Source organism: Xiphophorus couchianus, chromosome 3 (genome assembly GCF_001444195.1).
Source record: "Xiphophorus couchianus chromosome 3, X_couchianus-1.0, whole genome shotgun sequence".
In the NCBI taxonomy this organism is placed as follows: Eukaryota; Metazoa; Chordata; class Actinopteri; order Cyprinodontiformes; family Poeciliidae; genus Xiphophorus; species Xiphophorus couchianus.
Window position 1 is genome coordinate 10593083 of NC_040230.1, and position 25304 is coordinate 10618386.

General features: G+C 36.8%; 1 protein-coding gene across 3 annotated transcripts; it reads left to right on the forward strand.

Annotated features, from left to right (window-relative positions):
- Nucleotides 1–207: 207 nt before the first annotated feature.
- Nucleotides 208–25199, forward strand: phldb3 (pleckstrin homology-like domain, family B, member 3). Of its 3 annotated transcripts, XR_003594929.1 has the most exons (16): nucleotides 1159–1312; nucleotides 9190–9345; nucleotides 9558–9668; nucleotides 10789–10926; nucleotides 11333–11461; nucleotides 13123–13305; nucleotides 16029–16139; nucleotides 18196–18297; nucleotides 18501–18588; nucleotides 19075–19228; nucleotides 21293–21374; nucleotides 21672–21818; nucleotides 22464–22674; nucleotides 23691–23776; nucleotides 24502–24707; nucleotides 24792–25199. XR_003594929.1 is itself a non-coding variant. In XM_028012880.1 (15 exons), exons 2-15 carry the CDS (start codon nucleotides 9199–9201, stop codon nucleotides 24634–24636), a joined length of 1824 nt encoding a protein of 607 aa, XP_027868681.1. In that variant the 5' UTR covers nucleotides 208–577; nucleotides 9190–9198; the 3' UTR covers nucleotides 24637–25199. The 3 variants fall into 3 exon arrangements, 2 of the variants coding, with proteins under 2 accessions (XP_027868681.1, XP_027868680.1); XM_028012880.1 differs by lacking the exon at nucleotides 1159–1312 and adding an exon at nucleotides 208–577 and having other exon boundaries at nucleotides 24502–25199; XM_028012879.1 differs by having other exon boundaries at nucleotides 24502–25199.
- Nucleotides 25200–25304: the final 105 nt, after the last annotated feature.

A 25304-nucleotide genomic window follows, 5' to 3' on the forward strand; every position in this document is an offset into this window, starting at 1 on the left:
TAATCTGACTGTATAAACATCCCGTGGAAGTTTTTAGTCGTTGAAAATATTAAACACATTTTTGGAAAGGAGCCCAGATGAGTCAGCATTGACAAAACCGCGCTAGTTCCCAGAATAGACGCCACATTTCAGTGCATAATTCAAAAAGAAAAAAAGCTTCAATATATATATTTTTTTTTTTTTATAGATCTGCGGTGGATAAACATTGTAACATCGAACTGTTCGAGAACAATGTTTCCACCGTTGGGCTGTTGGTTTAACTAGGCTGTGTCCGCCTCTGTCGTCACCTTCCCCCGCGTGATTTCACAGCTCAGCCTCACCTGTTGACGCCGACGGTCTGCTCACACCGACTTGTCAGATCTCAGGACAGAGGTTCAAACTACGGACGAAACCGAGGAAAGAAAACAGCTAAAAGTGCTTCGCAACAAACTGCAGAGACGGAGGAGTCTTTCCGAGCCTGCGTTTGAAGTGAAACAGGTCTAAAAGTCGCTTCACTACACGGTTCTCGTCTCTGACGCTCTGTTATGGACGGAAGAAGCCTCATCTCCAGTCGTTTAAGTGGGAGCGCGTTTTCCAGGTAAAATGGTTTTATTTACTATTTTTTTCACTTTCCAGCTTTAGTCAACAGACGCACACGCAGCACTGCGCTTCAGGAGTGTATATGAAAACATAAAACAAACAAAGTGCTCACGCTACAGGAGCGGTAGTGTTTGGCAATTGATAGTAATATTAGGAACCTCGTTGATGTACTTTAATCTATCTACTTACAGCAAAAGAGGAATTTTTACGACTTCCTGATATGTAATGTCATATCCTGAACTGCTCTACTTTAGTGAAGGTGAGCAGTGTTTATGAAATACAGGTGTTATCAGGTTCATACCAAATAGACACCTGTATAGTTCGTTTTCAAGATATTCTATCTCTACTTGCAGAAACTTTCTCTGAACTAAATTTGTGTTTGTCAAAGCTTGTCCCATGACAATGCGGTAAGTACAAACACATCCCCCCTCCTGTGTTTACAAAGACCTCGAGATCTCTGGCCCTTTATCCCCCCATCAGCACTCAGTGGGTAAACAGAGTGGGTGGGTGACAAGGCTGAGGTAGGATTGTGAGGATTTGCTGTCTGGGGACTTCTGCCTTTAGCCTTTTCCCCCCTCAGTTCTCATTCAGACACACAGGCACACAGAAGTCTCGTTTTGATTGCTATTGGACAAATCTATGTCTGAGCCCTGTGAGTTCTCGACTGTTATTAATGGATCGGTCTTTGTTGCATCACAGCTCCCACAGACATACTCAAACCAAAGGAATCTCTGTGAGTACAGTTATCATACGATGAAAGGTTGGGAAGCGGGAAGAAAAGCCCTCCTGTTTTATTATAAGGTTTTAGTACTTGTATGAGTGCTACAAGTACTCATACAAGTACTTTGGATGTAGTCTCTTGTATAACTTTTCTAACGCTTTTTCTTGTGATGTAAAATGTAATTCGGATGGACTTCTGGCAGATGCACCTTGCAGAAGTTATTTGCACTCTTTCTGTTTGTTTTCTCTTCTTTTGAACTGATTTTTCCCATTTCCCAACTGCCTTTCAGTGTCCTTGACAGAATGCAACTAAACCTGTTGGGACCCTGTAATCACAGGGTTAAGTAAGAACAATAATGTTAACATCAGACGGTGTAGGTTTGCAGCCATCTGTGAAACCTGTATTGAGGCCGCAGGGCATTCTGGTCAGATGAAGCTGTGTGCAACAATTAAATTTAAGCACCTTTTAAATGGAAATTTAATTTTATTAAAAACTGCAATCACTCATTGCAATTGCAATGAGTAATGAGATTATTAGGATCACTACCTAAATCTCTATGCAGGTGAAGTGTTTACATGGTTTTATACATGTGCTTATGTAGCATTTGACAGCTTTGGTTTTTAATGGAGAAACAAATTAATTCCTCACAGAATTAAGACACTTCAAACAGTAATTTCATATTTCTATCACTTACGCTTTGGGTTTCATTTTTCCTTTACTTGGCCTGTATCTTGACAAACCAAAATGCAGTTATTGACAAAAAAAAGTTAGACATGAAGAAGAAGGACTGGCCAGAGTTTGAATACAGGCTTTTGTCTGTGTTTGCCTGAAGCTGACATTTCCAGGTGATGATTGAAACTAGTAAAATAGTTGCAGTGGTTCTTTTTTGTTTTCAAGTCTCTGAACAGTGCTTGCATCACAAGCTTTTAAACCAGTATTTCAACTTAGTTATCTTACTCTTGAAGTCTTTTGATCTTTATAGCCTTTAATTATGAAATGTTTTATGTGAGGCTGTGAAATATTTGCCAAAATGTGATGTTTTAACCTCTGTGAAGACTGCACCCTTTTCACATTTCGCCCTGTTACAAATAAAATCTTGAATGTTTTAGAATTTAATAAACAAATAAAGCAAATGATAGATGGTTATCAATATTTTTATGATTAAAAACAAAAAAAATAGTGTCTTGTTCCTTTGCATAGCTTTAGTAGCATTAAATCAAGATATAATGCAACCAGTTGCCTTTACCAGTTACCAAATTATTAATAGCCAACCTGTGTGTAATTTCATCTCAGCATAAAGTTAGGCTGTTATGTGAAGGCCTTAAAGGTTTGTTACAGAACAGAGAGCAAAAGAGTTGCTTTTGGGATGGAGTTAAACATTTCACCAGGATAAGGACCATAAGCGTACAGCCACCGTTGCAGTTAAATGCTTTAAATCAGTGGCTATTTGGTAAAAAATGTGCATTGATTAAAATGTAAATTCATCCAATTAAGCAAAAGCTAATATTCACTGTTCTGTTCCTAAATGGTACAGACTGAATAATAAATCACTTGGGTGTTCTGCTGAATTGTCACCATTTACTCAGACCCTCTGTAATAATGGGATGACATCTTGACGGTTATTGGGATTCAGCCAGGAGGAACTTTATGCAAAAGGTTCAGGGCTTGCTTTGGGGAAGTCTATAATTTTTGTTCTGTCAGCTTAACATCCAAGCAAAGTTTCATTTTCATCTGGTGTAAGGAAGCAGGATTGGCCTTTGTAAACATTAAACCATCTTTATTGCACAGAAATTATACTCATTACAAACTGTCAGAAGTATGACTTAATTTGTTTTTTTAAAGCATGCTTGTAGTTGTAGGTAGATCATTTTATTATTAGATCCGGGTAGCACTCTTTTTGGAAAGTAAAAGAAGGACACTATTTCAGTGAAAATGTTGATAGGAGAGATATGTGGTAATCTGGTATTCATTAAACACAAAATTTTAAACAATCACCCATTTGGTCCATATGAGTAAATACAACCATTGTAATTTTGGCCAATAAAAATAATGTGCAACCAGAACTACCAATGTTAAAATGAATTAATAGCAGGTTTTGCTTTTATATCTTCTACAGATGAAAACCGACCACTCGGAGTGACTACAGAAGTATTTTGTTATGTTGTTGTTGCTCCTTTGTTTTTTTGTACAACTGTGCGATAAGGTTCAGTGCACCAGATTCTTTCTGCTTTCAACAAAATTCACTTTACTGTACCACTATTTTTCTGTTTCTACAACAAAGTGAATGAAAATGATAGCCAAGTTATTTGTGATTTGATTTTTTTTTCTTTAAGCCAAATGGGTGACATATTGCAAGTTAATTTAATTAGGTGGGTCTTGATTTTTTTTTAAAAATGAGAAATTTATTATGACAGTCTTCTGAAAGAAAAGTATTGCAGTTAAAGTAAACTGTTTTCTATCAATGGAAAACAAGAAGAGACGGTTGTCTCTTCTTCCAGAGACAAGCAGAAGTGCTGTGTGACTAGAGGTTGTTGACCAGGTGGACATGCATTTAGCAGGAGTTTCCTACGCTTGGCAGGTCAAACCTAATGCCAAACGTAGGCATTAGGTTTGGCATTAGCACTCCTGCTAGTTGAGAAATAGCAGGAGTGGATTACATCAGGCTAATGTATGACTTAGATACAATCCTTGTATTTCTCCACAAATTAACTTATTCCTTCAAACTGCCGAGTGAACACAAACTTGTTTCCTACTGTTTACATTTGAAGTTCACTGTGACCCAGAGATTACTCTCTTTCAGGACAGGGTCAGCTCACATTTAGCTTCTCTAATAAAATATTTAAAAAGTTTAAGCATTCTGACTTTTTGATGAGCATTCATTGCTTTGTTTTGCAACTGAGTTATTTGTGATTCCTTCCCACTATTTGTGCATTTGGTCATTACACAACTTAGTTAATCTGAACCATTCTGACTCTTCTTATTTTATTCATCTGAAGGAATGGGATAACTGTGTGTAAATTCATGGATTATTATGCCTTCCTTCTTTACAGGCCATTTATGCTCACATGTTCCACTTGTAACATGTTTGCCTATACTTCCCTCTCACTGAATCCTTGGTGACAGGCTATACTCAGCATTCACACCCACACAGAGCACACTATCGTCCCCGCTCTTTTGTCCTGAATGTAGTTAGTGGAATATAACTGTTGTCGGTGTTAACTTTATGGTTCTGTATACACAGTGCTGTGTCAGTGTTCAATGAGGGGGTTCAGAAAGGGATAGGGCTATGTTAACCATAATGGACAGGTTTTTGTTATTGCCTTTGTTCAAGAGCTAAGGTGTGGCAACATTATGATGGTTTCATGTTCAGGGACGGATTAGTCATACTTTGAAAAATGATTAGTCACAGGTAAATTACCAGATGCTTGGAGCTTTTCAGAGAACACTGAAACACAGTAAAACACGATTAACATTAACATTTTGTTTAATATTCTATTATTTAGCTTTGCTGGTCCATGATAACACAAATGACAACAAAACCTAATTTCCCACATTTAGTTCTTTTAAATGTACAGTTGAAACTAGATATTTACCTTGAATAAAAAGTCATTGTCAATTTTGTTCTCACTGTCTAAAATGAAATCAACCTGAACCCTCCTGTTTTAAGACATTTAGAGTGACTGAAATTATATATGTTTAATCCCAGAATAATGACATTGACATTTTCCTTTGGTATGTTTTTACAATTATGTCTTGAAACTACTTGGGAAGACCCAGCAAATGTTGAATTGCTTTGTAAGCTTCTGATATGGTCACTCACAATATTTCAGTTATTTGAAATCATTCCTATGGGTGCATTGTAACGCACCACCCCAAAGACAATGTTTGCTTGTTCGACTGAAAAATAAATAAATAAATTAAAAAAAATAGCCAGGGAGATAATTATGCCTCTTCTAGTTTGGTTTTAGTCATGTCTTCAAACGATGAAATGCAATTATAAACAGCATGGGAATGTTGAACCTTTTCGCTGATCATGAAGGGTTTGTGTCCCAGAGGTGAACTTGTTTTGGTGCAAAATGTTTGTAGCGACTGCAGAACAAATTCCTTGTGAAGTCATTACTCCAGAAACAACATAAATGTATACAATTTGCAAATGCCCTCAGGAAAAAAAACATAATTTTTGGAACTGATGGTCTTGACTGTAATGAGTATTACACCTGGAGGAAAAATGGGAAAGCTTGCAAGGCTGAGACCATTATCCCATCATGAGGAAAGAACATTATGTGGAAGCAAACCCTCAAGATGTCAGCTAGGAACTTGAAGTCTAGACAGGAATGAGTCTTTATAATAGGCAATGACTCTAAGCATACCTCCAAGTTAGTTATAATGTTACTTGGAGTCAGCAAAACACAAAGCCTCGATCTCAGTCCTACAGGAAATTTGTGTGTAGAGTTGAAAATGTTTGTAGGAAGTGGTGAAACAAATCTGTTTCACCAGTTCTGTCTGGATGACGGGGCAAAAGTCCATCTATTTGTGAAAAACTTATGGGCAGATTCTCAAAAAAGTTAAACCCAAGCTTTACAGTTGCTACAATAGTCACACAGGAGGCAGTAGTACCAAATACTTAGGGAGTGCATGTAAACTTCTGAGTTTATTGCTCATAAAAACAATGTGGGGAATTCTAAGAAACATAAAATAGAAAATATTTTTGTCTTGTCAGAAAGTGAGAAAATAAAACTTTTTTCTTTATACAATTCATGTCACGTAAAGTGCAAATTGCATCATCTCAATTTTTGACATCATGATCAGCGTAAAGCTAAAGCTGAAGAATCTATACATTTATTTATCTACTCACTTTGAATGAGCTAAATAAGGGCTCCCAACCTGGTATTCTAACCTCTCTATTAAGGGGAGCCACGTCCAAATCCACATTCTTGTCTGCAGTAAAGCTCAAAGTGGGGTTCATTAAAGACTTTTGACCACCTAGTTTGAGGTGAATTAAAATTAGTGCAACATTGGGATGTTGTGCTTGGATTCATACAACATCCTGCAATAACACTTGTATCCTGCAATACAAGTGAACTCACCAGCTTAGACAGCAATTAAGATATTTAAAATGAGTGTTTTAATTAGCACTGTAGTTCAGAGTAACTGCAACACTATCTCTGAATATTTTCTTAACAAGCTGTTAGGAATATCTCACTTTACTGTGTCTTTTTTTTATTCCATTATTACAGTGTCTGCAACCATTGGGATATTTAAAGCTTTGGTGTTGCTGTAACAATTGTGATGAGATATTTTGCAACTCTATCTTCAATCTACCACCTGCCTTCTCTTTATTACTCTTGACCACAAAAATGTTGTCATAATTTATTATTCAGATTAAGCCACTTCTTTCAGACAACATTACTCCTACTAAAACATATTTGACCTTTCTGGATGAAATCAAACTCAATCTTGCAGTCTGTAATATTGGGAGTGTGCAAAGCTCCATTGGAGCCTGGTGTTGAGAGAACGAGTGATAAGCCTGGCTGATTTGAGGACATGGTGAGATAATATGACATGGACAACATTCTTTCCCTCTCAACTTCTACTGCTGTTGAACCTACATTAAATATTTCCTCACACTGGTCTGAGGAAACTAAATCCTGTTCAGAATGTAGTTCTTGGTTGATTAGTCTGAAAATTAACAAAGTTTCACATTTTATTGGATCTGTTTAAAGACTGAATTTGTTGTTATTCCTTTTTTCTTTTTTTGTTTCTTGTGATTGCTCAAGGCTGTGTTTGCATGACAAGCACACAAACTTGCTCACTGGATGCTTAGCTGCACCTCTGTTCACTGTATCCCCCCCCCCTATCTAATTCTCCAGAGGCGCTCCCCTCCCTGCAATCAAATCCAATTTTGGGCACAAAACTTTGTTTTGTTCTTTGATCTTGCTCTCAGGCTGAACTCTGCGTCTGCTGATTTTGGTATATTTACTTCCTTTCTAAATCTCTCACTCTTTTGAGCGTCTTTGGGGCAACCTATCAAGATTTCTATTGCTTTTGGTTTTCATTTGAACACAGTAGTATATTAGCATCAAGCTGTGGACTTTACCCCTGAATAACTCCCTCTCATGTGGGATGTTGATAGGGTATCTAACTGGACTTTAGTTGGAGGTCAAACACTTGTACTGATGTTTGTATAATAATGTGACTCAACATGACGTTCTCTCTCTCTGTCTCTTCCCCCCTCTCTCTCTCTCTTTGTCTCTGTGTAACACATACCAGACACTGCTGCTCTGAGCGTTTTTCACAGATAATATAACATGTAGAAATGATCAGTGTTTGCTTTTTTAAATGATCATGCGATACTGAAAATGCTTTCTATAGTGAAAATATGGTTGTTTTAATATTAATTCTGATTATATTTGAATCAGTGTTGAAGAGAAGACATTGCAATAAATCCAGAAATCCAAACCTGTATGACAAAATGCCACGCAGATGCATAAATCCTGATATTCATTTTATTCATTTATGACCTGTGTTTTAATATAAAGCACAAAATCTCACTGCTGTGTTGTACTTGCAGAACTGGCACTACACCTGATAACTACTGTTATTGTTATTATCTATTCATTAAACTTCAGTAACATAAAAAAGATGGATTTTGTGTCTTTCATTTATTGTTTCCAAGGAGTTAGATCAAATTTTTTTTTTTATCATTTATTGATTATTTGTCCAGGTCACAGAGCAGCATTGATGCTTTTTTTCCTGTTATACTGCATTCGTCATATTTGTCTTAAAGTTAGTGATAACTCTATCAGACAAATGGGAAACGAATAAGCAGATTTCAAATATGTTCATGTCATCGATAAATCACACTTATCTTTGTAGTTTGTGGTAAGTAGTTGGTGTGGTAGCTCTATCATTCTTTGTCTTTATGCCTCTAAAACTGTTGTAGTACACTGGGAGTGTCCTACAACACTACCACTGCTTTTTTACCATCTCTGTCCATTACCATTTTTTTCTAGATGTCATTGTACCATTCATCATTAGAAAACCCCATTTAAATCTCTACTGTATATTTATCTCTGTACTTTCATTCATCCTTCTCTGCCATCAGCCTAATAAGGCATTGGTCTCAGAACAGAGGGAGGGGGCAAAGCACTCGAGGAGGAAAACAGTGGGAAAAAGTTCTCAACACAAGAATTCCCACATGTTGGATTTGAAGGTCACAAAGACTGAAATTTTGTGTCTGCTTGCCTGCAAGTATTTGTGTATGGAGAAAGCACCAATTGAGGCCAAAGGGCAACATGGAATGAAAGACCACAGCATAATGTTGGCTTTTAAGAGGAAAAATTCCCAAATGTTGGGAGTCACTTTCATGTAACAGTTGGTAAACACAATACATAATGATATTATAATGATATTTGCTTTAGTAAATTCACATGAATGATATGAATGTGAGTGACAAAACAAAAGCCCTGTGAAAACAGTACTTCAAAGTAATTGTCAGATGTGTGGCTTTTCATACATTTCCTCTTTGCTATTGAACATCAAAGATTTCTGTAGAAATGTAAAACTGCTGCATGTATGGCCTCTGTCCACACTGAGACCCTGAAATGCAACCACAAACCACTGCACACATCCTGAAATCGCTCCCCTCTTTTGCTTTTGCTTCCTCATCAAAGCGTGATGCTTTCCCCATCACAGACTTCTTTCTGGAAACCCACGGGGATTTCTGTGTTTTAACCTCCCAATTCGCATAATTGTTGTGCGATTACCCCTTACTATACCTGATTTGCTCATATGCTCTCACCATTACTGTGTGATAAGCCATAGTATTTATTAAAGATAATATTTTCTTCTAACTCTTTAACTAATTTTAATTGCTTATTTGGTTTCAGGCTTTAGAGATGCCCCAACATAACATGGAAAACTCCAGGAGCCATTGGCAGCAGAGTCTGCAGCAGCCATGGATCAGCAGAGTGGCTGCAGGTCAGAGTCCCGCCTCCTCAGGGGCCGAGTCTGACACGGAGAGCAGCAGCACAGAGAGTGAGAAGGTAACAGACTTAAGTGAGGTTTTTTATGATGGTTGAAAAGCAATTAGTCAGACCATTTTGTGCCGAATTGAAGTATGTTTCACTTTATTTTAATCTTAGAATGGAAAAAGTTTTAGATTCAGGTCGAAAACGATGAATCATCAGGTCTAGATTTAAGACTGGGGTGATTTGTATGATTTATTGGACATTTTCTTTTTCTCCTTTATTGTCAGTCCTGCCTTAAGAAGCCAGAGGTGGGCTCATGCAGGTTCTTTTCATCTCCTTCAATGCTTCAAAACCGCATTACAGAGATCAACCAGCAGAAGGAAGAACTGAAGATTGAGGTGAGAATTTGATGCAATCATTACAGATTGTGATAAATAGTTACCTTAGTATCCCAAAAACAGACAGTTTGAAGCAGTGTTGTGCATTAGCTTGTTCAAACTAACAGGTTCATAAGAAGAATTGAGTTGGTGAAGGACTTTGAACTTCACAATGGTGTCTTTTTACATGACAAACTTGAACTGAGTGCTGCTCCTTCCGGCATTGTTGAACGGTGTTTTCTTTTGGAGTGAACAGGTGTTTTAGTTTTAACTCATGCCTCTTTAAGAGAAAAAGACCAACACAGTTCTCCTTTAAAGAGAATGAAATTGGGAATTCCTGTGCTTTCATGTCTTCAATGTAAATGCAAGACTATAAATTGAACCCTCTTGCTCTGACTATGAACCTAATTTCTGTTGTTCATTTGAGTGAGTTGAACACAGAGTGGGAATGTCTGCTGATGAACCATAGAAAAAAAAAAGAATAAAACTGGTACACCATGTATGCTATTACTTCGAACTTTGCTTTCTGATCATCATAGAGCTAAATATAGCTAAAATAATATCTCATATGTTTATATTTTACAAAATTAAAGATTCTCCCCTGCCACTAAAGTTTCTGGCAAAAGGGAAGTCAGAGTTTCTCTACTTAAACCCCTACAACCTGACCCTGAAGACAATGGATGGATAACTAAAGATTTTATTCGCTAGCTTGTTTTAAATACAATCTGTGTATTTTTAAGAAAAATGCCAACATTGTTTTTCTCAAAGAGTGCCCTAGTAAAACTAAACTTTTTAATCAATTTTCACATTTATGTTGCTTTCTGAAAAGTAAAGCTAAAACTGGACAATGAGAGAAGCTTTTTTAAGAGTTTCTCTTGTTAATATCGATGAACTTAGTTTAAAATGTTTAGGTGCTATCAATATTACTTTTTTGTATTAACAGTGTACTGAAATGAGAACTAAATCTCAATAATAGATGCACCAAAATATTAGTTGCTTTCATTTGGAAATTTCAGAAAATTAAAAATAAACCCTGAAAGCTCTCAGACAGCCTAAAGTCATTCTTAAAGAATGTGTGATTCTGACTGGTTCAGTGTCTGGTTGATAAGATTCAGCCTGGTCAGCTCTCTTGTCCTTTCAGCTGCAGCTGGAGATCGCCTTGCTGCAAGGAGAGCTGCAGACGGAGACGAAGCAGCTGCACAGACACTCACAGAAGCTGCTTGCACTGCAACAACAAGCCAGAGAAAGAGAGAAGCACAAACACACTGACAGACTAAATGTAAGTCCCACACTAATAGGACCTGAATTATTTTCTTTTAATGCATTTATTTTTTTACCTTTTTTAATGTGAGAAAGTATTTTCTCAGTGCATGGTTTACAGTAAAACCAGTTAAAGTTATCTTAAGGGATTCTTGAGAAACAAGATGGATCAGAAATGAACCATCAACATAAAAACAAGATCTTGTAAATGATAAGTCAACTGCTGTGCGATAATCATTGATAAACTTTAACGCTCTGCTACACTCCTGTTGGAGCATTAAAGCGTGATGGAGTGTGCAAACAGGGTTGTGAAATTGTCCGAATACTGTTTTGGGATCTGTTTTTGATTGAGAATTTATACAATTCTGGGATTACTGTACTGTTGGTTAAGAATGTTTTTGTTGTTGTTGTGTCTGGAAATGAAGGAGCAAGAGAGGTTGGAGAAGGAGAGACACAGGCTGAAGGAACTGAAGAAGAGTTGTGAGGAAAGAGAGAAACTGATCCCGAGTCAGCCAGAAAGCCAAAGAGAGCAGCTAACTCTGCAGCTGCAGCAGGTGAGCAGATGGAGCTGTATCTAATGTCTTCAGCATGTTCAACAGTAATAAAATGTTTTAAAGTTGTTCATGTGACACAAAAACCTGAGGTTGAGAGTGGGGGACTCACAAAAGTAGTAGGGATATCTTTAAATCTGCATTAATGGCCTCCCTTCAGTGGAAATATTTCTCATTGTTTATCACTATGACTGCATGGCAGAAGATAAGATCTTGGTGGAGTACAAGATTCAGGTACCAGCACAAAAAATATGATTGTTTATTTTGGTTGTAAGTCCTATGTGGTCTTGTCCTGATCTCTCACAGAGTTTCAAAATGTTTAGATTCTTTGATAAAGGGCTTGTTTTCTGTACTTCACTTAAAAATCCTAGGTCAGCAACCTGATCCATATAGTGTAAGATGCATAAAATAAAAAAAATATTAAAACTGAATGCTGCTAATCCAATTGTCATTATCTCTTACTATTTTCAGTAAACCTGCTCATGTTCTTTTGTTTCACAGGAACTTTTCAGTGGAAAAAGTATTTAATGTTGGTTAGATGACATGTTTTCATTTGTTGAAATCTAACTAAAAACATTTAATGTGGTGTAAGGAATTGAATATCACTATATTCCTACAAAAAAATGTATTAATGAAGAGCTTGACAGTGTATTTAATAGTTTCACTTTAATGGTAACCTTCCAAATAAAACATAAAGCTACAAGTGCTTCTTGGCTGTTTTGACTCATAAAGAATGTCTCAAGTTAAAGGGTGTGTTTTCATCAATACTGATAATGTTGTTTTTTTTAACAACGCTTGATTGTTCAATACCAGTTTAACCTGTCTACATGCTTTAAGAGTTTAACTCACTCGTACAGAGCACAGGATGTGTATTTTTTTTAGCAAATGTGCCAGAGAAGAGTAAAGACGTTATTGAAAAAACAGTGTTTAACGACAAGTTTGGTGGGGCTTGTTTTCTTCTGTTGAAACATGTTGAATGTTGGAAAATAATACTTACAAGCCAGTTTGGCATAACCTGCTGTAACAAAGAATTAGCATACATGAATAAAGATACCCTAGCCAGCAGCGAATAAACAGAAGTAGCAATTTTTAGACAGCTTTGCAATTTTGAATACATCCACATCTTAAAGCAAGAATCGAATTCTTTCATTTTATTTAATTTCAATAATGAAGTTTTGCAAAGTCATTGAATTAGCACTGAAGAAGAAAAACAAGAATTGCAGGACCAAGGCCCTAGAGGAAGGCAGTTTGAGACTACTGACTAGGGGTGATGTGCACGATTGTCCATAATGCTGTTGTTCCCTGACCTGTCAGTTTAAGTAGACATCAATTCTTGGTTTGTTTTGAATGGTGTCATACTTTGTGTTTGGATATTGTAACCTAATCTTGCAGTACAATGCCTTAGTGTCTGGTTACAATGTGACATTTGTATAAGTTCAACTTAGAATGAATATACTAATAATCATAACCTTTTTTGAAAGCTGACCATATTTGGTTTATAAATTGTAAAAACACATTTTCCTATGTATGTCAGTGTCTTCCTTATTGTTTTCCTCACAATACCCAGTATTCTTCCCAGAACTAGACTGCATCCAATTCATTCCAGACATATTTCAATTAAACAAAAAACTGAACTGAGAACTTTTTTGCTGCCCTTCTTGAAGGAGAAGGAGGGGATGGAGGTGGCTATTCGGGCTTTCGAGGACTGGGAGTTTCGTGTTTTGGAACAAGAAAGCGGCATTGGCGAAGAGGATGAAGACGGAGAGGAGAAACCGAAGCAGGAAGGAATGGAAGGGGAGATGGAGAAGGAAATCTCCCGCCAGCAGCATGTGGTCAACACAGCGCAGGTAATCAGTGTTCCTCATGGATGACTTTTTCAGTGAATTTCACAAAGGCTCCCCAGGGTGTTGCACAGAAATTGCAGCTTATAAGTGAGTCATGTGCTCTGTGTCTGTGTTTATCCTTACTTATACTCCCACTTAGTGCTGAGTTGGGATGTTGGATGTGTGCATAAAGAAAATGGACAAAATAATAATAATACATGTCTAAAATCCAGTACTTTGGTGTGCTCACATTGTCATGATTAATGGGATGTTAAACTTGACATTGAAAAAGACCCTTTCCAATTTTGCAAACTTTTCTTTTTTCCTTTTGTGCCTGAGATATTTCTCTGCAGCTGAAATGAATTAGCTTGACATTAAAAATAAGCAGAAGGCAGATCAGAGACTTGACTTCAAAGTTAAAAAACTTGCGCTCCTCCTTCAATAATCACAGCTTTGCTGGCTTTGCTCATCAGTGCAGTGCTCTGATAAAATTTTTACTCTGCAGCTAAGCAAGTTCCCATTTGCTCATTGCCCATAATAAACTAAGCCCAAGATTAGATGACTTGATAGGATTAGAGTATAGATATTTGTCATTGTTTCTATGGGTCCCAGTTAATGGTTATCACTACGAGTTATTCCTTGAACCTCATCACCCCCTCCCTCAATGGTGGCACAAGCTTGAACTCCTTACCTCCAAGCATCACCCTAATTCTGTCGCATGAGTCTATACAGGGAGTCTAATTACATCACAGGCCACCATGAGAGAACAAATCAGAGCAGGACAGACTAAAAACAACAGCTTTGGGATGACAATAAGAAGGATTAAAAGATAAAACATTTAGAAATCTTTGAAGCGAGACTACAGATTTTTGCTGAACGTATTGAAAATATTGTTATAAAGCCCTGATATCCTTTAATCTGGAATAACAATCACTTATTTTCATAAACATTTTTTTTTTATTTCCTGTATCCAAATCTGTTCTCTCTGTAAAATACACAGTGAATCAAACAATTGATGACCACAGCAGATTAAATTTGATTCAATGGGACAAAATCATTTAAAAAGAACTATCAGTTTTTTATTTAAGTTGAATCTGGTGGCTGTCGCAGTAAAACATTTTCCTGTGTAGTTTTGCCCAGAATGAGTCAGGCTTTATGAGACAGTAAAACTGTTCACATGAGAATTTCTAAGCTATTCAAAGAGGCAGTTTGTTACTTGACTAATAAATCTCGCAATCAAAGTTTGTCATATAAAATATTCAGCATTTTTAAACAGTTGGCACAGTTTGGTTTTTATTTACATGCCTATAAAATTTTACTTTGTAGCTGTCACATTGATAAATTTGAGTTGTAACTCATCTTTTCAATATATAATTAGTGTAATACGTTTTTGCCATTTTATCATGTGTTCAGAATATTTATTTATACTTTACCTCAAAATATGCACCAACTGTTCCTTTGGCAGTCACGTTAGTGTTTTGCTTGTTTTTTTCAAACAACCTGTTTGTGGATCTTAAGCTTCACATGAAAGGTAAATGTACTCTTCACATCCTTTTGTGATACAAATACAAAAGAGATAGACATATAGACTGACTAGTGTTGGATAAAAGTGACACAATATTTAGTTTTTGCTCTGAAACATCTATAAAGTCTCCCACTGATTCATTATGTTAAAAAAGTATTAATTAAATAGATACTAGACCTAAAAGACACTTTTCCAGCTAAATTTCTAGTATTGCTCTCTAGCTCCCCCTTTCTTTTCCTGGTAAAATCACTTTTTGCTCCTAAAAAAACACATGGTGACTGTTACTCAAGTCATAATGCCATGTGTTTCCAGAATTACTTGTCTTTTGAAGGTTTATTGATGTGAAATATTGTATGTCACGCATAACAAACTAAATTTGATTTTGATTTGGCAAAGTTCTTTTCCATAGCTTTTAATTGATAAATGTAACTCAGAGTTTGAAAATGAATAATTTGAACTTTAATACCATGGCTATAGTCTTGTACCTGGTGTAAACTACAACACAACATTATGCAGTGTTGTGAAAAAAAACACTGAAAACTGTCACTGGAGAGATGGATGCAAACATTGTTCTGAGGCAACAAATGTGCTTTCCCACTGCCTCGTGAAATCCATTTAAAAAACATATTCGGTCTCCATAATGCTGAATTGTTCCACAATTAGCCTCAGCATGCTGGTGGGGGTGCAAACGATGAGATGAAGACTTCGATTGTATGAGAAGTGAATTATAGTTGACTCAGCTGCACTGCAGCCAGCTGCACAAAACTGATCAGCTGTCTGTCTGCTTCATACCGTCACATGCAGCATCCGTACACTGGCAAGTTATAATCCAATATTTCTTTAAATTACTCTTTTAGGCTTCTTCCTGGCCTTTCATTCCTAAGTAGCTTCCATCCATTATCCTTGGTGGTGTTGTGCCTATTTCCAGTGGTCTGGAAATCTTATAATTTGTAAAATGTTTTTTTTTTTTTTTTTTTTTTTTTTTTTTTATTATTTGTTTTTTATTGTATCTCTGTTTGGAAAAGTCCACTTGGATCTTAATAGTATATTTATCTTTTTTGTGCATTTAATACATTATCCTAATATTGGATCACAACCTTTTGGAGAAATTATTGAAACCCATGCCAGATAAATAAACTGGCTGCAGCACATGACATGTCTTCTGTGAAGAGGAAACCATATGGCAGTCCAAGCTGATGGAAATTATTCCCTGAATTTTCAGGAACGAGTCCAGCAGTTGGAGAAACAGCTGAAAGAGATGGAGAAAGAGAAGGAAAGAGAGCTGAATGCATTGAGGAAGGAGAAGAGAGAACTAATTCACGCAACTCAAACGGTACGACGGTTTTCTAATCTTGTAGATTTATTTTATTGTAGACAATAGTTGCTATTCAGATTGCCAAAACTATTAGTGTAAAATAATTACCTAATGTAAAATAATTTATGTGGTCTGTGGAGTGGTGTTTTTATTATGCTGGAAAGAGCTGGAAATTGGCTTTGTGCAAGCAATGAAACAATTGTTGGTGGTAAAAAAAACAAAAACTGATTTATAATGAGGGTGTAACCATCATATTCTTCTCTCTTCTGTTTGAAGCTCTTTCACAATCTTCTCAGTTTTATTTTCATCAATTTCTTTCAGTTTCATAATCTACATTTTATGTAGCCAAAGTGCACTTTGCCCTGGTATTGTTTACCATTTAACATGCATTTTTTTGAGTTGAACAAAAGACTTGCAAGACCTGGTGTAGCTCAATTTTTAGATGTTTTTAGTTGCTCATTAAATGTCAACAGTGCTTGGCACAAGCTAGAAAAAAATGCACAAATGTATTTGTTTTGAAATGTTTTTTGACCTAAATGCTTTGCTATATAATGGCCTTTTAAAGGCTGTTTTTTTTTCCTTAGCTTGTTTCTTAGACTTGAGCATGATCACTATTCTATATTTGATACAATTACCTAAAATAAACTTTTGTTTGTCAGAATTAGGTTTGTTTTATAATGGAAGATGCAGTTTTAAAGAAACTTGTGTATATTTTTGGTTTTGATCACATATGCAGGATAATCTGCAAGTATCAAGTAGGATCTACAGTACTTTTGACATCAGACCAATTAGTTACTGAGATTCATATATGATTCTTTTGACCTGGGAATTACTTTTTGCACCTGGATTGCCTACTTTACATAGAGAGATGCATTTGTGTCCTAGTTTTGAATAGGCAGTGGGTGGTGAGCCAGACTCGTTTGTTTTTGAGACTTTGTTTCGATTCTTTATAAAACACTGCATTGCAATTTACAGTCCATTTTTTCTTATAAATACTTACAATTTGATAATCTGTAATTTACTTAATATTTTAACTGTTTGGGCTAAATTCTTTTGTCATCAGTTTTCACCTAAAAAGAGTCATGACAGTATCAGTTATTATGAGCAGGAGACAAGATCGGGGAAAAAACAAATCAGAGGGAAAAAGTGCAACTGAGGGAAACTTAAGTTGGAGAGAGAGCGCAAGGGAGGAGGGGACGGAGGGAGAGTAACAGAGGGAGGAGTAAGCAGCGTGAGGTTGGTAGCTGTGGTTGTATTTGTGTAGATTTGAGCGTGTGTGGATGCATACAAAGGAGAGGAACCACGCTGAGAGAAGTGTTGCATCCTTGCAGCAAAGGGTAAGCCGAAAGAATGAACACAAATCTGTCATATATAGGAGTTAAAACTGAACATCTAGTTCATAATGTTAGCTAAAGAGGGGAGAGAGGGTAGAATTGCATGGCAAAAGGGAGTGGCATTGTAGAGGAGTTGAAAATGAGACATTGTCAGAAAGAATGACCGAATGTGTGCAGGATGTGCTTGATTTGACATCTTTGTCTAAGTTGTGAATTCTTTGTGGCTGTGAAAAGCTAAACAGCTTATAGTAAATAATGCATGAGGCGATAATCTGGATAACTTTGTTGAGGAATGGGACATAGGAAGCATTGTAGCAGATTTCCACTTACTGTGAGAAAATACAATTTCTCATAAATGCTTACTGTCAACACATTTCCTGACACCATCTGCTTGTGTGAAGAACTGAAGGGGGTCAACAAGGGTTAAACAGTGAACTTAATGTAGTCACTGAATTGCTCATGCGTTTGTGACTCAAGCATGGTGGGAGGGTTTTCAGGGAAGACACTGTGGCTGTGATGTATTTTTGTTTAATCTCATCATGACCAATCCATCTAGGATGCGTTTCTGTAGTTTAATTCTCAGCCAGATGTGATATGTCTATCTTTTCAAGGCAATTTGTTTTTGTTCTTTAACTTCTTTGTCTCCAGTTGTTTTAAACAGACTTTTAACATTTGTTTCTTGTAACAAGTGTCCGTCTCATATCCGTTCCTGACTTTCAAAACTGAATCTGGTCCAACAGGTTCCCAAAGAGAAGAAGCCACTCACTGATTGGTCGAACTTCACCACCTCAGCTCCCTGCATGATGTCACTCTCTCCTTTGACACCTCACAAGTCTCCACAGGTGTGCATTTGGTCAGGTCTTTGTTGATTTATCTGTCTTATGAATGATAAGCCTCACTGCTGAAACAACTGAGAAGTTGTGAAAGAAGGGGAAATTGTTGATCGTCTGGAAAGCATCTACAATGTTGAATTTGTTCATATTTTATAATCTTTCTATGGGATTTATGTGATGACCCTCTTACTGTACATTATTCTCTTCTTTAGGAACTGTCCAAGGAAGCCGTCAGTTTGCCAAGAAGGCGAAGCTCACATCGGAACAACAGACTCTCTGACAGGCCGATTTCAGTGCAGGGTGAGTTACCAACCTTTTTTCTTTCTTGTATTGTGCTTTTAATTGCTCCTGCTTTTGTAGTTCATGACAATCCAGACAAGCAACATGTTCACTTTATGCTCATATCCTCATTTTGTCTGTTTGCTCAGTTCCCTCCCTTTAGTCAAATCAAAGGTGTGTCTTTAGAGTTTTTTGGTTGTTGCTACGACCGAGAGCATGATTCTCCCATGTCATATAGAAACATCTGAAAGCTTAAGCCTAAAATTTCCACAATGGTATCTGTTTTTGTGCTCCAAATATTTGAGTTGCCTAATCTGTTAAGTCAAGTCAAGTTTTTCAAGGTTTGTTTTCCACCCTTTTTCTCCTCACTGGTAATTTAAAGTTCTTAGTTGGAGTTGTCCCACATTTCTCCGTTATGAAAAGATTTATCTCAATATATATATTTTTTTTCTATATCTATATATATAGATATAAAAATATTGGTTCTCTGTTTCTTTCCACTATCAGGTTTGGTGAGGACTCTTCCAGACAGCCAGACGACAGAGGCTTTCACTCCCCCCATAAGCTCCCACAGACTAAGCAACGGGCACAAACCAGGGAGCAGCAACGGTGGTGGGTTCCTCACTCCGTGCAACAGTGAAGCAAGCTCTCGTGCGGCAAGGTGAGTTTCATCACTGCATGTGAATCTGTATGATACTTTTGGATGGATACCTATGTAGCACTTCTTTGACATTAAAATGCTGAATATATAATGTATTATTCTTATTATCAATACCAACAGAAATGCTACTTATATGTGCAACAGTTGTACATATGTCATCTTTGATGTAATAGCATGTTATGAGGTGTATGAATGATTATCTCATAGCTGCGCGATATTAGAAAAACATATAAATGTAATAGCGTAGCTGAATTTTGTGACGAGAGTGTTGATTCCAATTAATCCACATTTTCTTGACTCTTTCTATTTCTTCAACCCTATTTGTCAGATTTAGCATCTCGGTAACTAAAAATATATAAGTATTTACATCAGCGAAAGTCCATCCCGCATTTTAAAAATATTATTGGCATGTAGGTTTTGGATGCATGCCAATAATATAATATCCAACCAGATATTGCATCCAAAGAGCACTGCGACTGTTATTTTAGACAGATTGATATTTTGATTATATGTTGGGCACATTTAGTTGTCAAATAATGCCACAATAAAAAACTGGTCAAAGAGGATTTTTTGGGGTGTGTGGAGGTTAAATCATCACTGCATTCACCTGTGTGTAATAAGTATGTGGAAGTTTTCTGCTCAAGTTGTTTTAGGACGTATTGATGATAATTCACAGATTCAATGGAGACATGACTATCTGAGGGAAATTTAGAGCTCTTATAATGTTCATAGGAGGCATCAGTGTATACAATCAGGTCAGTTTCTGTAAATCATATATTCTTATTAAAAATGTAATTTATTTAATAACTCCGCTCAAGAAGTGAATCTCTTATATCTTATATACCTGTTGATATCAGTGATAATATATTAAAGCTAAAAGCCAATGTTATTTTTTTGAAAACCTGAATATTGCATAACACCATAAACCAAAGAAAGTTAAGTTATATCCACAACACCATGGGTGAGACTACTGACACCCTCCCCAAGGGTAGGTTACTTTCATTGAGCCTGCCTGTTTACATTGTCCTCTATACAAGCATGATAATAAAAAGTTGTGTAGAAGGACAAAGTGTGGCCCAAAAGCATGCAACTGGGATAACTACTGCCCTAATGTCTTATCACAAGTAAAAATAAACACCATCCATCCATTTTCTTACACCGTTGTCCCTAATGGGGTCAGGAGGTGCTGGTGCCTATCTCCAGCTGACGTTCCAGGCGAGAGGCGGGGTCATCCTGGACAGGTCGCCAGTCTGTCACAGGACAACCATTCACACACACTCACACCTATGGAGAATTTAGAGAGACCAATTAACCTGACAGTCATGTTTTTGGACTCTGGGAGGAAGCCCGGAGAGAACCCACGCATGCACAGGGAGAACATGCAAACTCCATGCAGAAAGACCCCGGGCCGGGAATCGAACCCAGGACCTTCTTGCTGCACGGCAACAGTGCTACCAACTGCGCCACTGTGTCGTTGTGCAAAATAAACACATTCCTGAATACATCACTGCTTGTAATATTACTTTTTTAATTCAATTTCAAAAATACATATCTTGGGCCAGTTTAATTCCAAATAATAAAGGCGTATTTATTTATATACAACTTTTGCAATTTCAACATGATGGTATTTTGTAACTTACCTGTAAAAAATGTAGAAATTACTGATATTAATGTGGTGTAGATAGCATCACTGATGGTTTGTTTATTAAAATAGATTAAAAAAGCAGTAGTAAATGATATGTTTCAAAAGAATGCATTATTTACAAAGACAATAACACAGACACATGACTAATATGTTTTCAATAAACTGGAGGAAACCCCTGTTTACTGAAATTGCCATGCAGGTCATATTGGTTGGAAAAAGGCATTTAACTGTCGTTCTGTAATCTAACAACACACTTTTCTATTTGACTGTTTTCTAGATTGATGTTGACTGCATGTCCCTTTATAATACGTCATTAAATTTTAATTTTGGGGGTTTTGCTTTTTTAATAAGAACAACTATTGCTATTTCTTAGATTTTTTTTCTCTAATTCTGATGCTTCATGATTCTTGTCTCTGCAGTCCATCGCTTTTGGATCTTGTGGAGATTGAGAGGAAGTTGAGGGAAGCCAAGGCAGAAAGAGAAAGGCTTCTCAGAGAACGAGTGAGTCACCTGCCATGGGAAACACTCACTAATTGTCACTGTCATACTATATTAGACATGGCCTGTTGATCAGTGACACCAGCTAAGCTCGCGCATGATTGTCTAAGAAACCACTCGGCAGATGTTTGCATGCCTGTAACGCATGTTCATAGCACTGGCAGCTGCCAAGACTGGAAGGCTCAAACCTCCAGTTGTTTGTGGCTTCATAACCAATGGGTTTCTATTTTTGCTGCTTTAAAAATAGTACATTTTAATGTGTTACAGTTTTTTTTTTTCTTTATGACTATGTGCACACAGGCAGAAAGGCAGCGGTTGTTGTTGGAAGAAAGAAGCCAAAGAGAGCTAAACTCTTCCAGAGAAGAACCACTAGAACCAGAAACACAACAAAGACCAGGGCCAGAAGCAAATGAATCCGTACAAGTCCTTTCATCGCCAGTTTCAGAGGTATAAATTAATCATAAACCCTAAATCTAGGGTTAGAAAAGTTAAGAAGTTGTGGCTGTAGAACTAAATAAATGCTAGGTTTTTTTTTTCATGTTTTACTTGTTATGGTTAAATCCCATCTTTACACATAATAATAAGTAAACCAAACCCTTTAGCCGTGTAAGTCAGTTTTATGAGCTTAATGTTGACCCAGTTTCTTGATAAATGATCATACTGAAAATTGCTCTGTTCTTTAATCAGTTATGTTGTTTGTTGTAATAGTGAGTCATTCACATTAAGATAATGAAATTTCATTATTAGAACAGAATGAATATTGTTGTACTGTAATAGAACAGTAAAGATTAGTGCAATAAAAAGATAATGGCTGAGTTGTTCTGAATTATAGTCTAGTAACATCTATAAAATATTTTTAATCATGTAGCTCGGCTAGAAATTATTATTTTTTCCTCTTATTTTCTAAGACCATATCTTACATCATATTTTTGATACAAATGTAGTAAACTTTTCATCATGTGACCACAGAGAGCCCCTTTCTGAAGCTCAAAAATAAGTGCATTTGTTTTAAAAATGCCACTGGATGCTAGTAGTGTTTTCCATGGAAAATGCACTATTTACAGGATAACTAAGCTCCACTTGTCTTTCCAGAAGCGCAGCCTGCCCCTTTTCCTTACTCCAAACTTTGACCTTCGGGCCCATGTAGAGTCACTGGGTCACGGGGTTGCCAACTGCACGGACCTGCGGCTTACACCTCGACGGTGTGCTGGCTTTCTCACGAAACGAGGAGGGAGGGTCAAGACATGGAAGAAGAGATGGTTCCTGTTTGACACAGACCACAAACGACTGGCCTACTATACAGGTTAGACTGGCTTTCAAAGTTTGGTGTGTGTGTTTGCTCATTGACTTTGCATTTGTGTGTTTGCATGAATAAAAGGCTTCTGTGTGCCACACAATTTGACCTCACTGAAGGGAGGCTACTGTTGTAATAATACATGGCCAACCATCTGTTGCTGCACATATTTTAAGATCAGATGTAGTGTCATGCAAAAGTGTTTTTACCCTAGAAATCTTTTGTACGTTTTGTTTCATTACAACTACAAATGTCAGTGTTTTTAAATTGAGTTCCTATGTGGAAAGCAAACACAAAATGAAGAACAATTGTAAGGTAGAAGGAAAATTGTTTTTTTAAAAGACTGTGACAAATAACCTATTGTCATTTTGTAGCATTTTTGAAATTTACATTAGTGCATAATAAATAAAAATGTTACTATAAATAAAACTCTTAATTGTCACATTTACATATGATGCCATTGGTGAACAAAAGCGTCATGAAGACCAAGGAACACAGCAAACAGATTAAGGGATATTTTATAAGTGTCACTTAAAAAATATCTCATAGAGCACTGTTCAGTCAGTCATGAGAACGTGGAAAGAAAGAGAAACGTATAATTTCACACCTACCAAGATTTGAATCTCAACCTTAACGGATAAAGTACCAAGAGTATTTATCAAAGAAACAGCCAAACGTTGTAGGGTAATTTGGGAAGAGTTCAAGAGATTCACAGCTCAGATCTGACAGGAAGATGAAGATGGAGCTGCTTTTGGCTCCAGAAGACTTCAGACTGGACTGGAGGTTCATCCTTCACCAGGAAAATAATCCTCAGTTTACAGGCAGAGCTACAATGAAACAATTCACAGTTGTACATTACTTTGTGTTGCTCTATTACATAAAATCCATAACGTATATTTAAGTTTGGTAGTGAGGTGACAATGTTGAAAAGTTCAAGACATTTTAATACTTTTGAAAGACACTATATTAACCTAAAATGTATATTTTGTATTTTTTTAATAAACTTGACTCTCCCTTATCTACAGACTGCGATGAGAGAAAGCTAAAGGGAGTCATGTACTTTCAGGCTATAGAAGAAGTTTACTACGACCATCTACGAACGGCTACCTCTGTGAGTTTGCCTTTCTCAAATCTGTTGTAGTTTTTGGGATTTTTCATTTGGATGCACCAAATCAGTAAAGTTTGATTTCTAGAGTCTGCAAATGGAGGCTACAACCCCTCTTTCATTTTTGAAAACATATTTTCTTAGGTCATTAATCTCTAAATAACCTCAAAATGCTTGCATAATCTTTCAGAAAAATGTGATCTCAGAAGCAAAGCTAGTTCAGAAAAATATTTACAACTTTTTTTTAGGTGAGAGGATTGTACTAGTTTTTTCCAAAAGCAGTCCTACTTGCAAAACAAAAGCATTTTAACAGAATAAACTAAACCTCTACACTACAAAAGTCTATTCCAACATAAAACTACTTTTATGTTGAACATAAAAGTAGCCTGAATGCCTGAATGTCCAACAAAGCTATTTAACTTTTAAGGAAAGTGTAAACTTTAAGTCATATTCTGCTCTACATCAAAACAGCCAGTTGATGTTTTTTTTTTTTAAATCGACACCCTTTCACCCTTTCAGATTTCTGAGGAAAGATGTTTGTCATGCTTCTAAGGAAGCAGACAAACAGGATTTTCCTGCTTCATTGTTTGACATTGCAGATGCTTGATTGCAGTCCGTTGTAAAGTTTTGATCTAACAAATATTTGTGTGTTTTAAAGTCTCAATATTGCAGTAAAATCATGGGGAACCTTGCCAGTGAGCTGACTCTTGATATCTCTGCCTTCTGTATAGTCTCCTCGGCCCAGCCTTACGTTCTGTGTGAAGACATACGATCGCCTGTTCTTTCTGGTGGCTTCCAATGCCGTGTCTATGCGTATCTGGATGGATGTCATTGTCACCGCAACCGACGAGCACAGCCGCTACTGACTTAAATACGTGACTATGGAGTGAAGCTGCTGAATGGACTCTACTGTGGTTATTTTCCCCTTTCCTGTCTGGGCAGTATATTTGCTGGAAATGTGCCTTGGGTGGATTCAGAAGACCGAATATCCACATGGAGGTGCCATGGGTCAGACGTGGAGGACAATGTTACTGATAGGAGTTCATCAGCTGCAGCTCAGAACACAAATCTTTAAAAGGACTCATGGTGATTCAGCTGTCTGTTACAGGGAGGATTTTTTCACGGATCTCGATCTCCCCCTGCTGGTTACAGTACAGCATCACAGGAGTAATGCACACTACACAGTGATACCAGAAATGGACACAATAAAACCACCAGCACTTACAGGATGTCATTTGTTCTAATATGCCACTACACTGGAGGTGATCTCTTTGTTATACGCACCCCTTGCCTTTGTTTTCAGATAAAGGAATATTATGGAAGTTTTGAAGATTATTTATTATATTGAGGTTTATATGGCTTTGGTTTGTAGGTAAATTAAACTGTACTCTGGTATCAGGGCGACATTAAATGTTTGTTTTTATAAAAATGCTCATGTTTGTCTGTTTTTATTGAAGCATCTTTGTAAAGGTAATAGTGAGATCAATTCCAAGGTGTTATGAAAAATAATTGAAGATACCTTTTCTTCAATGTT